Source organism: Moschus berezovskii, chromosome 23 (genome assembly GCF_049115385.1).
Source record: "Moschus berezovskii isolate FMDL1 chromosome 23, NW_MosBer_1.0, whole genome shotgun sequence".
NCBI lineage: Eukaryota > Metazoa > Chordata > Mammalia > Artiodactyla > Moschidae > Moschus > Moschus berezovskii.
In genome coordinates, this window is record NC_142482.1 from 20463366 (window position 1) to 20478663 (window position 15298).

Sequence of the window (15298 nt, forward strand, 5' to 3'; positions counted from 1 at the left end):
CCAACTAGTCCATTCTAAAGGAGATCGATCCTGGGTGTTCATTGGAAGGACTGATGCTAAAGCTGAAACTCCAAAACTTTGGCCACCCCATGCGAAGAGTTGACTCACTGGAAAAGACTCTGATGCTGGGAAGGATTGGGGGCGGGAGGAGAAGGGGCCGACAGAGAATGAGATGGCTGGATGGCATCACCGACTCGATGGACAGGAGTTTGAGTGAACTCCAGGAGTTGGTGATGGACAGGGAGGCCTGGCGTGCTGTGATTCATGGGGTCGCAAAGAGTCGGTCACGACTGAGTGACTGAACTGAAACAAGCAATTTAGTAAACAAGCAAATAATCAAAAGTTCCAATTACTAAAAATATATTAGCTCATGGTATTCATTATAAAAAGTGTTTTACAAAAGCATATAACTTTTCTTATGATATTCTTTACTAGGATTCTTAAATATTCCAAGAAAGATCACAACCCCTTCCTTTTTATAGAAGCAGCAGCACTGTATGTATGAGTTCCTATCCATTTCTGTTCATCATTGCTAAGCTGCTCTCATAAAGCAAATGAGAAGTGTTAAATAACAGACCTCCAGACAGTTCTTTAAAAGGACCTTTTTCTTTCCTTTTTTTACGAACAAAGAGATAAACTAACTATATACAAAGAAAGTCTACCTAAGGGATCATTTCTTTTTTATGTTTATAATACTCTTTTCTTCTCTTTATAACATTTTGCTTCCACTTGCTTTAAATTTTTATTCTTTTTGTAATAAGCTTTTTCCTGGAGTAGAAATTCACTCTCTTTATCTCCTTTGGAAGTGCTCACAAAATACCACAACATAAGATAATGCTTTACGACACTTGAGTTACTAATTTCCCATTTTAAAGGGGGTTAAAAAACATCCCGCACTGTCTACATTTGTTTTATTAAGTGCATCTGGCCAAATCACACAAAAAAACACGGTCTTCCTGTGTCTCAGACACGTAACTAGATTCACAGAAACAGCCCACTTTTGGTTAACTACACTAAGCAAGCAGCGGCAGAACACAACTTGAACAGTAAGACGTCAAGAAGAAACTTTAAAACTCACTTCATGTTTGTTTGGCGAATACTTTTGGTGCTCACATTTGAATCTGGGTGTGTCATTCTAGTAAATTTGTTTCTATTTCAAATTAAATCAAACTTCTCTCTCTAACACTCCCTGACAGGGAGAACTGGGTGTGGGAAGGTATGACTGATTGTGTGTGTGTGTGATTGTCATACCTTCCCACACCCAGTTCTCCCTGTGAGGGAGTGTTAGAAAGAGAGAGAGAAGTTTAAGGCCTGGTCTGCGAGAAGGGAAAAAAACAGTTTTCTTTCTTCCTGAGTAGAAAAACTCAGCTGTTCCCTACTGTGTGCTTCTTCCCTATGAGTCTCTACTGCTCACACCGAAGGCTTCTGATCACCAATACTTGGCTCTGACTTCTAAGACTTCTGATCAGCAAATGTGTGTGAGGTTTTCCACACCAAGCCAAGTCTCTGCAATGCCAGCTAGGTGTCCCACAATTTAACTCAATTCTGCCACTATCTTCCCAGAGAAAGTATCTACCTGGAGATCCCACAGGTTACGGTCTCAGTTCCACGAGACTGTCCCTGTCCCCCTCCAGATGGCAGTCCCCAGCACAGGTTACAACCTGTGCTTCTGACCAACCAGCTACAGATCAGAGGTGCCAATGACCCCTCTCCCTGGGTTCCTCCCAGACCTCAGAGGAACACTTCCTTACCTTTACCAGTTTATGAAAGGTCACAGGTGAACAGTCTGGTGAAAAAAGGTCCTGTCCAGTCAGGAAGGGTCCTGCGTGCAAGAGACTCTGCTCCCATGGAGTCTGAGCGCATCACCCTCCCCGTGTGGATGTGTCAGCCCACTGGAAGTTCTCCCAGCCCCACAGAGGCTTCACAATATAGGCATGATCAAACATTTAACTCCATTTTCAGATTTTCTCCCTTCTCAAGAGAAGGGGTGGAAGAGTTTGCTGAAAATTTCAAGCTTCAAATCATGGCTTGGTCTTTCTGGTGACCAGTCCTCATCCAAGAACAATTCAGGAGCCAACCCAGAGTTGCCTCGTTAGAAAAAGACACTCCTATTACACAGGTAATTACAAGTTTCAGGAGTCCGGTGTCAGGAACAGAGGCCAAGGACCAATATTAGAACAAGAGACACTGCTAGTGTTTTTGTCACTTTGGAAATTAGAAGAGCTCTTCCCTGGTGGCTCAGAGGTTAAAGCGTCCGCCTCCAATGCAGGAGACCCGGGTTCGATCCCTGGGTCGGGAAGATCCCCTGGAGAAGGAAATGGTAACCCACTCCAGTATTCTTGCCTGGAGAATCCCATGGACGGAGAAGCCTGGTAGGCTACAGTCCACGGGGTCGCAAAGAGTCGGACACGACTGAGCGACTGAACGGAACGGAACGGAAGGAGCTCTATGCCAGGAACCAGGCACAGAGATCAATATATATTTTCTGTTATCTCACAGTCTGTCTCAGGAGGAGCTGAAAAGCCACAACTCCACTCAGAATTCTCCCTCCTCCCTACTCCACAGCTGGGGACAAAGGCACATGGCTAAAGTGAACAGCTGCCGACCATACACCACCCTGAGAAGAAGATACTATGGCTTAAAAGGTCAACTCTGAGTAGTTTCAAGAATGAGAATTCAGAAATCAGAAAATACACTTTGATCCAGACAACTGCTGAGCTGCTTTTAAGAAGTTTGAAGGCAAGGAGCTTCCATATGACAGCACTCTCCTGACACACATAGCCCACTGACAACACATTCCCCTCTCGAAAGAACTGATCTCTCTCTCTCACACACACACACAGACAGCCACTCGATTCCTAGAAGTTCCCCATGCTAGAAGGGTCCCTGCCATTTAAGGTAAATAAACCTCAATAAAACTAGGTAAGTATTCAAAGATCACAGGCATTCCAGTGGCCTGGGTTCAAATACATTCCTAGGAAAAATTGGCAAGCTTTTGCTCCATTAAACAAAAAACATCCTCCAACCTTTTACTTGCAATGCACTGCAGTACTAACTTGTATAAGCTAACAATTTGACTTGTGTGCAACAGCCTACTACACACACACACAAAACCTCGGAAAGAAGAATCAAGAGTGAGAAACAGGGTGGCTAGAGAAGACGGGTGGGAAAGAGATTTACCTTTCACTCCATATCCTTCGCAAGTTTTGGATTTTGTACTGTGTGCATATGCATTACCTATTCAAGGTAGTCTTTCTGAGTAAGTTACCCTAAAAAGAGTGTAAAGAGAAACTTTAGGGTCTCTACTTCACATCCTTTCAGACCTATCTCTTGAAAAGACTTCAGTAATTTATCTCTACCTGTACAATACTTAAATACACAGGTATTTTTTGCTCATTTACTGGTATTTACATCAGATGCTTCACAAAAGCAATGGCTTCCATTCTGTCTTGTTCATGAACAGTATCCAACCTGGAAGTAGGCACTCAATAAAAGTTTGTAGGATAAATGAATGAATAAATCTAGGAATGAACACTTGGATTTCCCTGGTGGTACAGTGGATAAGAATCCGCCTGCCAATGCAGGGGACAAGGGTTCAATCCCTGGTCTGGGAAGATTCCACATGCCACAGAGCAACTAAGCCCAAGAGCCCCAACTACTAAAGCCCGTGTGCCTAGAGCCCATCTGCAACCAGAGAAGCCACCACAATGAGAAGCCCGCACACCTGAAAGAAGAGTAGCCCCTACTCTGCAACTAGACAAAGCCTGCCCACAGCAACAAAGACCCAGTGCAACCAGAGGTTAATTACTTAATTAAAAAAAAAAAAAAATGAACACCTTTTCCTATTCAAAAGGTTAGGAAGAAAAGGCTTCAAAAAAGCTGGGAAAAAGACTGAATACTCTTAAGGATCTATGTTACCTCAACGCAAAAATTCTCAAAATGGATTCAAGTTTTCCTGAGTGCTGAGAGTCTTTTACTCAGAAACTCAGGTGTATATGTTTTATTACTAAAGTTTAAGTTTGAACTTTATTTCCAAATTCTATTCCTCATTCTTCTTTTATCCATATATTATCTTTTTTTGTCCATGATGGTTCCTTTGTTCTGTTTCATGTTAACCACCATCAACCAAATCCTTTAGATTCAGCACCCATAAACTTTACACCTTGTTTCTATTACTCTGACCTACATAAAGAAAAAAGTGATGATGACAGAAAAATTTTATGAGCATCCCTATTAATCTTTATCTTCAAATTAACTACTTTAATATTAACAAAACTTCAGAATCCATATTTGACACACATTTTTGACAATGAACCACTATCGACAAGTCATTAAAACAGTATCACTATTTGATTATAGTTTATTGGTGTGTTTGCTGCTACTGCTGCTAAGTCACTTCAGTCGTGTCCGACTCTGTGTGACCCCATAGACGGACGCCCACCAGGCTCCCCTGTCCCTGGGATTCTCCAGGCAAGAACACTGGAGTGGGTTGCCATTTCCTTCTCCAATGTGTGAAAGTGAAAAGTGAAAGTGAAGTCGCTCAGTCGTGTCCGACCCCTAGCGACGCCATGGACTGCAGCCCACCAGGCTCCTCCATCCATGGGATTTTCCAGGCAAGAGTACTGGAGTGGCTTGCCATTGCCTCCTCCGTTGGTGTGTTTAATTGTTAATAAAACTTTCCAGGCTATCAGCAAAATGAAAATCCTTTTCCCTAGACATCAGTAGGGTTGGGGATCAGTACAGCATATCAAGTACCCAACACAAATCCTGTGAGATAGCACAGACTTTCCAGTTCAATACCTCAAAGAAATCCTAAATGTCCTATGACAGAACCATGCAAAGAGATTCTGAAAGGACTTACAACCAAATAAACACACCTTCTATAAGCTGATACTCAAGATTATCGGACACCTTGTCACTAAGACTGGAAATAAAACAAGAGCTGGGAGACTTCTCTGAGAACAATCTATCAACACTTTACTGGTAGACACTAGCATTTGGTATCTTTTGGTTATTTTCAGTTCCTCCACTAGACTGAAAGCTTCCTGAAAGCAGGGACTACATGTTCACTCATTCATTCACTCACACTGAGCATCTACTACTACTGAGCATCCACTACTATTCTAAGCACTGAGGACACAGGAGTGAATAAAAACAGACATACATCCCTATCCTCAGGGACTAGCCTGCATTCCGGTGAGAGGAAACAGACAATACCTAGAATGAATACACAATATATCTCGATGGTGACATGTGCTGCCAAGAAAAACAGCGTTAACAGATGCACAAGGGACTGCTGTTATCTTATACAGGGTGATCTGTCTGATCAAGTTAACAAGGACCTCAGGGGAAGGAGGGAGCCATGCAGATACCACACGGGAGAAGCAGCACAGAAGCTAGAGGGCTGAAGAGTGGGGTGAGAGAGAGTGAGGGAGCTAAGAGATGAGGTCAGAGCTATGGCAGGGGACTGATCACTAGAGCGCTGGTTAAGACTTTGGATTTGCTGAGACAGAACCCCACTGGAGCAGAGGAGTGACAGAATCTGACTTCTGGGTCAGAAGAATCACTCCACCACTGTAGCAGTGAAGACGAGAGGGGAAAGGGCACAAGCAGGGAGACCAGTCAGGAGGATAAAGTCACAATCCAGGCAAGAGGCAATACGGGGCTAGGCCAAAATAGTGCAGTGGAGGGAATTCCCTAGCAGTCCTGTGGTTAGGACGCTGTGCTTCCACTGCAAGAGGCAGAGGTTCAATCCCTGGTTGGAGAACAAAGATCAAGTAAGCAGCGCAGCGCAGAAAAAAAAAAAAAGAAGAGTGTGCTGAAGGAATAAGTAAACAAATGTGCTCTTGGACAAGAGTCTTGCCTTTTGCTACTATTTCTGCTACTGTTTCTACTAAAGTGGACACACAACACTCTACTGAAAAGTGAGACTCAATTCGGTCTCATTTTAGACCCAAAAGCAAGAGATTAGGGCAAGAAGTAGAAAAGAATAATGAAGATCACAGTACAATTTCAGACTAGAAGCCACAACTTGGGAAGCAGGTATAAAAGGAGGTAATGGGAGAAACATCTAACTGACTAACCTGTATTTACTAGGCAGGCACAAGGGAAAGAGTATGGGGATTGGCGCATATGTGTGTGTGTGTGTGTGTGCGCACACGCACGTGCGCACACTCTCTCTCCCCCTGCCCCTTCTCTCTCTCTCTCACACACACACAAAGCCTCAGGAAAGATGCAGAAAAACAAGGATCAGAAATGTCCAGTCAGCTGGATCCATGCACACGTGGTGACTCTAGAGCAACGTGATACTACACAATCCCCAAGATATGCTACAGAAGGAGTCCCCAACAGCCTGAGCGCCACTGGAAGCTCTTCACCATGGTTATCACCCCCGGGAATGCCACCTGAGCCTTACTCCCCACTCTGGAGCCTGGGGGGAGGTCCTTTCACCTGCTCCCCTGGGGGCATTTTTACTGACAAACACTCAGGCTACCAGAGTCTCCACTCACTGAGGGTCTTCAATGTCAGTCATCCCCTCGCCCAACAACCTAGTGAGCTCAAGGATCTGAGGAAATAAGAACCTGGAATCCCATGCCAAGAGAGGCAGGGCTCCTGATGGAAAAACTCAACAAGCAAAACTATGACCTTTAAGGACTGTTTTTAAAAAGATACATATATTTTTTTAATAAAAAGTTTTAATGCACAAGGAAATCTCAGATGATCCAGTCAATACTTACCTTTCTGCTTCAGTTTGATCCCTGAGAAGCAACTTCAACCTTCCCAAGCACTGTGATGTCGCCCCATGTACAGTCACTATCACGAGCCTTTCCAGGAGAGTATTTCACCTTGCTAGATATTTCAACCGTCTAAAACGCCTGTGTCACACTCCCCTAGCCCAGACCAGGAAGGGCAGAGTACAAGCAAGCCCACCCCTAGTATTTACCTTTCTATAATCACAGAGGCTCCAAAGAAGAAAAGGAATGGGTGTAAGACAGAAGATTTCACCAGAAGTGCTTTAGGAAGGCCCAAGGTGAATACCATGACAAAGATCAAGGTCATAATACCCAATTTAGTGTAATAAAATCTTACTCAAGAAATGTTTCAGTCTTCTGTAATGTTTATGATAAAAACATTAATTGGAACATATGGCAGATTAAAAATATAAATGCAGAAACTTTCTGTCAGTCCAGTGGTTAGGACTCCATGCTCCCACCTCAGAGGGCACAGGTTCCATCCCAGGTCAGGGAACTAAGAATCCACCATGCTGCACAGCTTAAATAAGTAAGTCAACAAAGTATATTTACTTGCTAATCTCTGTCAGTCGCGATGCAGTCAGTCCATGGTCTTGACTGTGGGTCTACTGTGAAATGCAAGTTGTCTTTTGTATACTATGCCCACCATGTGGGACCTGTATTTTCAGCTCGAGATTTTAAGAAAAAGAACAAAAACCTGAAAACATTCTTGAAGTGATCTATTTGCAGAATCCGTCTAGACTTCTCCATCTTTTTTAGTTTTCGAATCCATATTAATCGAGCAATTTTTTTTAGTAACTTGAAATTATTGGATCATTCCAAAGCATTTGAAATATTTTTCACAAAACCATTCTTTTTGAACTCAAATTTCACCAACTGATGTTACATTTAATTACACTGCATAATTACAATCTTCAGTGTACTACAACAAATATATACAGATACAGAGATAAATACAATGCATATATGACAAAAAACATAAATACAGGGATCAATACAACTGGCTGGGAGGCCACATGGTCTGGAACCTGTCAGGACCAGCAGCTCACAGAGTAGAAGCAAGCGCTCAGTGTATCAAGTAGTTAAAGCAGAGGTTGGGCAAGAGACTGTCCACTGTACATCAGAAGCACTGTTAAGAAACGTTAATTATCACGAATGCCCCAACCTAAAGGTTTTATCGAAATGTCACCATAATTAGTAAAACATCTAAGGAGGGGAATTTTCCTGCTACTGATACTTGTTTATCAACAGGAAAAAAAGACAGATTTTAAGGACAGAGAATTCATTTCCATCATGTTGTTGAGTCTGTCCCTCTAGGCTTCCTGCCTGCCTGTCTCCTTTGTAACTGTATCACAGAACCTGACATTTGATGAGTGCTCAATAAAGCTGCTCAGTAAACTTGCTGAATATGTTCACACACCCCAACCTGGATCAGTATCTCAGCTGCTATCACTGCTGGCCTATAAATAAAATTTTCTGGGGCTGGAGAAATGGAATGCTAGAAGGTTTGACTCATGGTCTATTATCTGCTAATATTTTCCATCTTTTTCTTTACATTGTAAGTATGTTTCCTGACACTGGTTAACTAAATTTATAAATCAGGGTCCTATTCATAGTTACATTATTATTGTTTCAATGCTAATATTGATGGTATTCTGTAAATTATTCTGTCTTGATTAAAGCCATTAGTGCTCATTAAAAAATAAAATTGGGCTGAATGTCCTATTGAGTTTGAGTTTCACATTCCCACAATGCGTGGCGGTTAATGCTTCCAGTTTCTGGCACTACAACTGAGAACATAAAAGTTCTCCTGGAACTGACAAATTACTTCCCTTTCAACACAATTATATAATCTGAGGATTGAATGGCACCCTAGAGATTATTCCATGGTCCAAAATCCCTCCCAATTAAGGGTTCCAATCAAAAACCACTCAACTTTTTGGGACAAGGAGGGACGTTTATCTTTAAATCCCATGTTACAGGATGCTGCAGGCTCTTAACACATATTAAACAAATCTAAAATACACCCATTTCATTAACTTTATTGTTCCTAGGCTTTAGCTGTATTATCTACGGAATCTGTAATTAAAGATGTGCATGAATCTTCTGCTCATTAACCAATGTTCAAAAAGAAATTCAGTAGAGGAAACTTCGTGATCAGTCAAATGTTTTAACATCAATGTTGCTTGTACCGGTACGTAATAAACCTTTAACAGAAAATAGAAAATCAAGTCTTCATTACTTTGCTTATGATCCATAAAGGGGTTCCAATTTATCTAAAATATTCACGTGGTCTCAATCTCTTATGATTTAACATATAAAGTTAAATACGATTTATTTAAACATGTAAAGTCTTGCACCATTCATACAATTATATACCCTTCTATTTATAATTGGGGTTCCCACAGATTTAACCATATTACTGCAGTAAGACATGTTATTATGCTAATTAGTTTTCCCTCCAATTAACAGCCTGTGATCCCATCTGATTTCCCACAATACGACATGATAATGGAGAGAACAAAGCCTCTGGGGCAGTAAACATCATCATTTTACTTTATGCAAGTGTGTATTCCAAAACAGTATACAATTTACAGCAAGGCACTGCCTAGCAGCTATTACAATGCATCTGTTTTGAGGACTTGTACAATATATTCTTGGACACAAAGTATACATTTCCAAATCTAGTTTCCTACTGTTTCACTGAAAGAGAACATACAAAATCTCTCAACAGTACAATTACAGTGCCTTGTATTAACTTTTTTTTTCCCAGGCAATAAATTTCCACTTCCTCCTAAATATCTTTGGACAGCAACTTCTGGCAACCCATCTGTCTTTCATCACAGCTTCTTTTCATAACTAACGGGTCAAGTTCTTTTCTCTCCATTTCAACACGATGTACTGTACTTGCAGCCCTGCCACGATAGCCCACTGCTGCATGCTGGAACACGGCATATTGAATTTCACTGTCCTTCATTGTTTCCAGTTTAACTGCCATTTTACCACCGTACACACAAGAGGAACGCGTTCCCACAGGCAGCTTATAAATTTCCAAAGCAGCTATTCTTTGAGGATTTACAAAAAAACATTTGCCTTCTCTGAATTCCCTTTATCACCAGAGAAACGGCTTTGAGGAGTTTAGAGATTTTTTTTAAGTACCCTATGCAAAAAGAAACTGATTCTAGGCATTTCTATCTTGCAAGCAAATTTAATCCTAAAGATCTTCCTAGGGCAATGGAGGAATGTCGGGGCAAAGAATCTTAAAAGACCGATTCTGGCTTTCCCAATTAAAATGAAAAAATTTTCAACCCGCAAAGATTATCTTATCAAACTGTCCTTTCTTCTCAGGCTAACACCATATGGGCTACCCAGCGCAGTGGAAAATAAACTGGCTTTGGCTTTTGCACAACGCCCTAAATCTTCCTAAGACTCCCCCCACCGCCTCGGGCTCCCAGACGTACATAATCCCTCGGCAAAACCCGAACCTGCCAATGAAGTGGATGCTTTTCTCCGCCACAAAGGGCCGGCCCCGCGCCGCGCGCACGGCGGCTCCCGCACACACACATGTGCCGGGCTGGCCTGACACAGGCGCGGGGCTGCCCTCCCCGGACCCCAAGCCGCAGGCCCGGCCCGGACGTCGCGCGCTGTCCCCGGCCACCGCCTTCTGCCCGCCGCCCCTCTCTCCTCAGTGACAGGAGGCCCGCCCGCGAGTCCCCGTCGGCCCGAACCTCAGACCCACTTCCCCTCCGCCCGCCCGTCCTCGTCCCCCTCGCCCTCGCCTCAGGAAATCCCGTCGGAACTTCACTCGGGCCGCACCGAGCGGCCGAGCCCGGGCCGCGCCCCCCTCCCCGCGCCTCGGTCCGAGGTGACCACCGACCCCGGAGACCCCCGGCCGGCCCCGCGCCTCACCTCCTCCTCACTCTCGCTGCGGAAACACAGGCACGCGGCCCGCTTCTTGTAGCCGTCGCCGTCATAGGTGCGGGTCTGGTTCGACTTGAGCTTCATCATCCTCCGGGCCCGGGTTGGGGGCTGCGGCGCGGGTCTCGGGAGTCGAGGGTGGGGAGCCCGCTCCGGACGGCCGCGCGCGCGCGCGCGCCCCCGGCTCGGCCAAGGGAAGCAGGGAGGGGGAGCCGCTACTCCGCTACACGGCTCCGCCGCTGGCTCGCCGCGGCCGCCTCATTCCCCCCGGCCGAGGCCCCGCTCCGCCGCCGCCGTCACGGCTGCCGTCGCCGCCGCCGCCGCGGCCGCCGCCCCCTCTGCCGCCGCCACCCCCGACGACGACCGCGCCGCCATCTTGGGCGCGCTGCGTCAGCGGCGTAACGCCGCGCCGGCCTGCGGGACGGCCGCGCGCTCGCAGCCCCGGCCGCGTTCGGGAATCGCGCCCTCCCAGTCCGCGCGGCGTAAACGAGCGTCTGGGATGAGAGGGCGCCGCGGCTCGACGCGCCCACTACGCCAGTAGCGTAGGGGCGGGGACAGGGAGCCGCTCTGGAAGGAAGCGGAGGGGAAAAGGGTGCGGGTGCTGGGCTGCCCAGCTCCGCTAAGGGGGCGGAAGCGAGAATTTGCCCAAGGTCACGCCGCCTGGTCCTTGGCCTTGCCCGTGCATCAGGGAGCGGGTGAGAGGGAAGGTCTAGAGGTAAAAAGTAGGATGCAGTTAAACGCAGTGGAGAGTGCAACCCTAGATGCCTGGGATTAAGCACTGCACAGAAACGGGGCAGAAGGTGGTGTACATTGCATTGACATCCAGGATCTCTGACAGTCTGTGGGCTGGGTCATGTAGTTCATTGAAAGGACAGATGTTTTATCTTACATCTTTCTATCGTGTAAAAAGGCAAATGCTTCCTCTTTAGGTATACAGGAGGGCCAGAAAGGAGTGAGAAAGACAGTGTGCAAATCATAAGGCATCATCATTTGGGCAGTAAAAGAGGATATGTTGTGGATGTCAAATAGATTCTCCAGGGAAAGACATACAGCCAGACACCCTCCAGCAAGGTAAAAAGAGTGTGACTTGTGAAAGTTCTTAATAGCCCACACCGAAAGTAGTCCATGAGGATGCCCCGGAGGTTCTGAAAATCCTGTGCGGGATTTGTTTGTTTATTGCTTATTAATCCCCCTCCTTTTTTTTTTTTCTTTCTTTTTTTGAATTGGTGTGTATTTAGCATAGTCCAAAAAGATCAGGATTTGAACCCAAACAAACCTAAGTTGGAATTCATTTACATAATTTATACCTCTCTAAAATAGAAATAAATGCATTTGACACCTGGCACATAGTAGTCGCACAATACATTGTAACTACAAACATACCTCGATTTATTTTACTTTGTTTTTGTCTTTTTACAAATTGATGGACTGTGGCAATCCTGCATTGAGCAACTTTTTTCCAACAGTATTTGCTCACTTGTCTCTGTGTCACATTTTGGTAATTCTTAAAATACTGCAAGCTTTTCATTATACTATGATCAGTGATCTTTGAAGTTACTGTCATAACTTCCTGAAGGCTCAGATGATGGCTTGCATTTTTTAGTATTGAGGTTTTTCTTTTTTTTGGTTGCAGTGGGTCTTCATTGCTGCTCACAGGCTTTCTCTAGTAGCAGTGAGCAGGGGCTACTCTCTTGCTGTGGTGTCTGGGCTTCTTATTGCAGTGGCCTCTCGTTGCAGAGCACAGTGCTTCCCTGGTGGGTCAGATGGTAAAGAATCTGCCCGCAACATGGGAGACCTGGGTTTGATCCTTGGGTTGGGAAGATCCCCTGGAGAAGAGAATGGCTACTCACTCCAGTTTCTGGCCTGGAGAATTCCATGGACTGTATAGTCCATGAAGTCTCAAAGAGACACAACTGAGCGACTTTCACTTTTTCTTGTTGCACAGCACACGCTCTAGAGCTTGGACTCTGTAGTTGTGGCTCACGGGCTTAGTTACCCCGTGGCACGTGGGATCTTCCTGGAGGAGGGGTTGAACCTGGTCGATGTCCCTTGCATTGCAAGGTGGATTCTTAACCACTGGCCCACCAGGGAAGCCCATGAAGTACCTTTAAATTAAGATATATGCATTGTTTTTTAGACATCATGCTATTGCACACTTAATAGATTATAGTATAGTATAAATATTTGCCCTAGGAAAACAAAAGTTCCTGTGACTTTTGCAGTATTTGCAATCTTGCAAAATTGCTTTATTGCAATATTTGCTTTATTGCATGGCCTGGAACTGAACCAGCAATACCTCCAAGGTATGCCTGTAATGTTATTGGCATTTCACTAAGCCCTGGACACCGAAGATATGGAATTTCAGTTAGTTGTAGTTAATCTTCACAGATTAACAGAAATCCCCAAATCCTGGTCATTTTGGTTGTCTTTCTAGCTTTCTCCTCTGCCATTTTGTCTGTAATTTATTTTTTAAATATTTATTTCGGTGCCTCAGGTAACATGTGGGCTTCTCATTGTGGTGTGCAGGCTCGGCATGCAGGTTAGTTGCCCCATGGCATGAGGGATCTTAGTTCCCTGACCAGGGTTTGAACCTGACCAGGAATCAAACCCATGTCTTCTGCATTAGAAGGCAGATTCTTAACCACAAGACCATGAGGGAAGTCCCAAACACCCCAATTTTTAAAAATAGAACATGTAATTGAACAGATACTTCACAAAATAAGACCCCAAAATGCCCAAGGAACACACAGAAAAGTGCTTAAGATCATTATTATTAGGTAACTATAAAACTGCAAAGAGATACAATGTCACGCTCATTAGAATGAATGAAATCAAAAAGACTTGCAACACTAAATGCTGGCTAGGATGTGAGCAGCTGAAACTCTGATCCAATGGTTGTGTGCCAGTTATGAAACACCACCCTGAAGAAACATTTAGGAAATTCTTACCAAGTTAGACCTAGCCTGCTTCTGCTGCTGCTGCTAAGTCGTTTCCGACTCTGTGTGACCCCATAGACGGCAGCCTACCAGGCTCCCCCATCCCTGGGATTCTCCAGGCAAAAACACTGGAGTGGGTTGCCATTTCCTTCTCCAATGTGTCAAAGTGAAAAGTGAAAGTGAAGTCGCTCAGTCATGTCCGACTCAGAGTGATCCCATGGACTGCAGCCTACCAGGCTCCTCCATCCATGGGATTCTCTAGGCAAGAGTACTGGAGTGGAGACCTAGCCTATGACCCAGCAATTCCATTCCTAGGCATTTACTCTGTAGAAGTGAAGATAAATGTCCACAAAAACTTACGTAAGAATGTTTATGGCAGCCTTATTCGTAATAACCCCAAACTGGAAGTAGGCCACATGTCATAAGGAAAATAGATTAATGATGATATATTCATGCAATTGAATACTACTCGATCATAAAACAGATTACTGACACATGCAACAATATGGATGAATTCCAAAAACATTTTAAGTGAAAGAAGCTACTCATTTTGAACAGTGTATGTTGGGAAATCCTTGGCAGTCAGTCCAGTGGTTAGGACTCTGGGCTTTCACTGCAGGGGCACAGGTTTTGATCCCTGGTTGGGAAACCAGGATCCCACAAGCCATGCAGTATGGCCAAAAAAAAAAAAAAAGTGTATATTATATATATATATATATATCCATTTTTATAAAATATAAATACAGACCAAACTAATCTGTGATGATAGAAATCTGATAGTGGTAGGAGGGCTGAGGAAGGAATTGTCTGGAAAAGGGCAGAATAAACATCCTGGAGGTATAAAAATGTTTTATGTCCTGTTTTAGGCAGCGATTATACAGGAGTATGCAATTGTCAAAACTCATTGAACTGAATATCTAAAATCTGTGCATTTTAGTGTATGTTCATTATGTCTTAATTTAAAAGGTTAAAAATCAGTGATTTTTAATATCCTAGGAGAAAACAATGAGAAAATCAAATTAAAATACAATTCCATTTAAAATACCATAAGAATCCTTAGGAATAAATTTAACAAAACATTTTGCATTAAACATTATAAAACATTGCTAAGAGAGACTGAAGAAGATCTAAATGAATGGAGAGATAAACCATATTAATTGATTGAAAGATTTGAGAGTGTTAAGAAGTTAATCCTCCCCAACTTGATCTGTATATTCAAAGCAATCCCAAAGTCATGCCCACATTGTAATCCCCAGAACCCATGAATAACTTACCTTACATAGAAAAGGGGACCCTCCAGATGTGACTAAGGATCTCAAGATGGGGATATTAGCCTGCATTATCTGGGTGGGTCCAAAGTAATCAAAAATGTCCTTAGAAGGGAAGGAAGGAGACAGGGGAGTCAGAGACAGAAGATGATGTGATGACAGCAGTAGAGGTCAGAGGGAGAGAGATTTAAAGATGCTGGTTTTAAGATGTTGGAAGGGGCCATAGAATGCAAGTGGCCTCCAGAAGCTAGAGAAAACAAGAAAAGAGATTGTCCCCAAAGCAGCCAGAGGAACAACTCTCCTGACCCATTTAGGACTTCGGACCCCTGGAACAGTTAAGATATTAACAATAAATTTGTGTTGCTGTTGTTTTCCTTTTTTTGGCTATGCCCTGTGGCATATGGAAACAGTTCCCTCCCCAGGG

General features: G+C 44.0%; 1 protein-coding gene across 1 annotated transcript in view; it reads right to left on the reverse strand.

Moving 5' to 3' along the window:
* NUDT3 (nudix hydrolase 3) overlaps positions 1-11016 on the reverse strand; it is a 105443-nt gene extending 94427 nt beyond the window's left edge. Inside the window, exon 1 of the mRNA XM_055406639.2 lies at positions 10662-11016. Within this exon, the coding sequence (XP_055262614.1) occupies positions 10662-10760 (99 nt within the window). The 5' untranslated portion in view covers positions 10761-11016. The remainder of the gene's footprint in view (positions 1-10661) is intronic.
* Positions 11017-15298: the final 4282 nt, after the last annotated feature.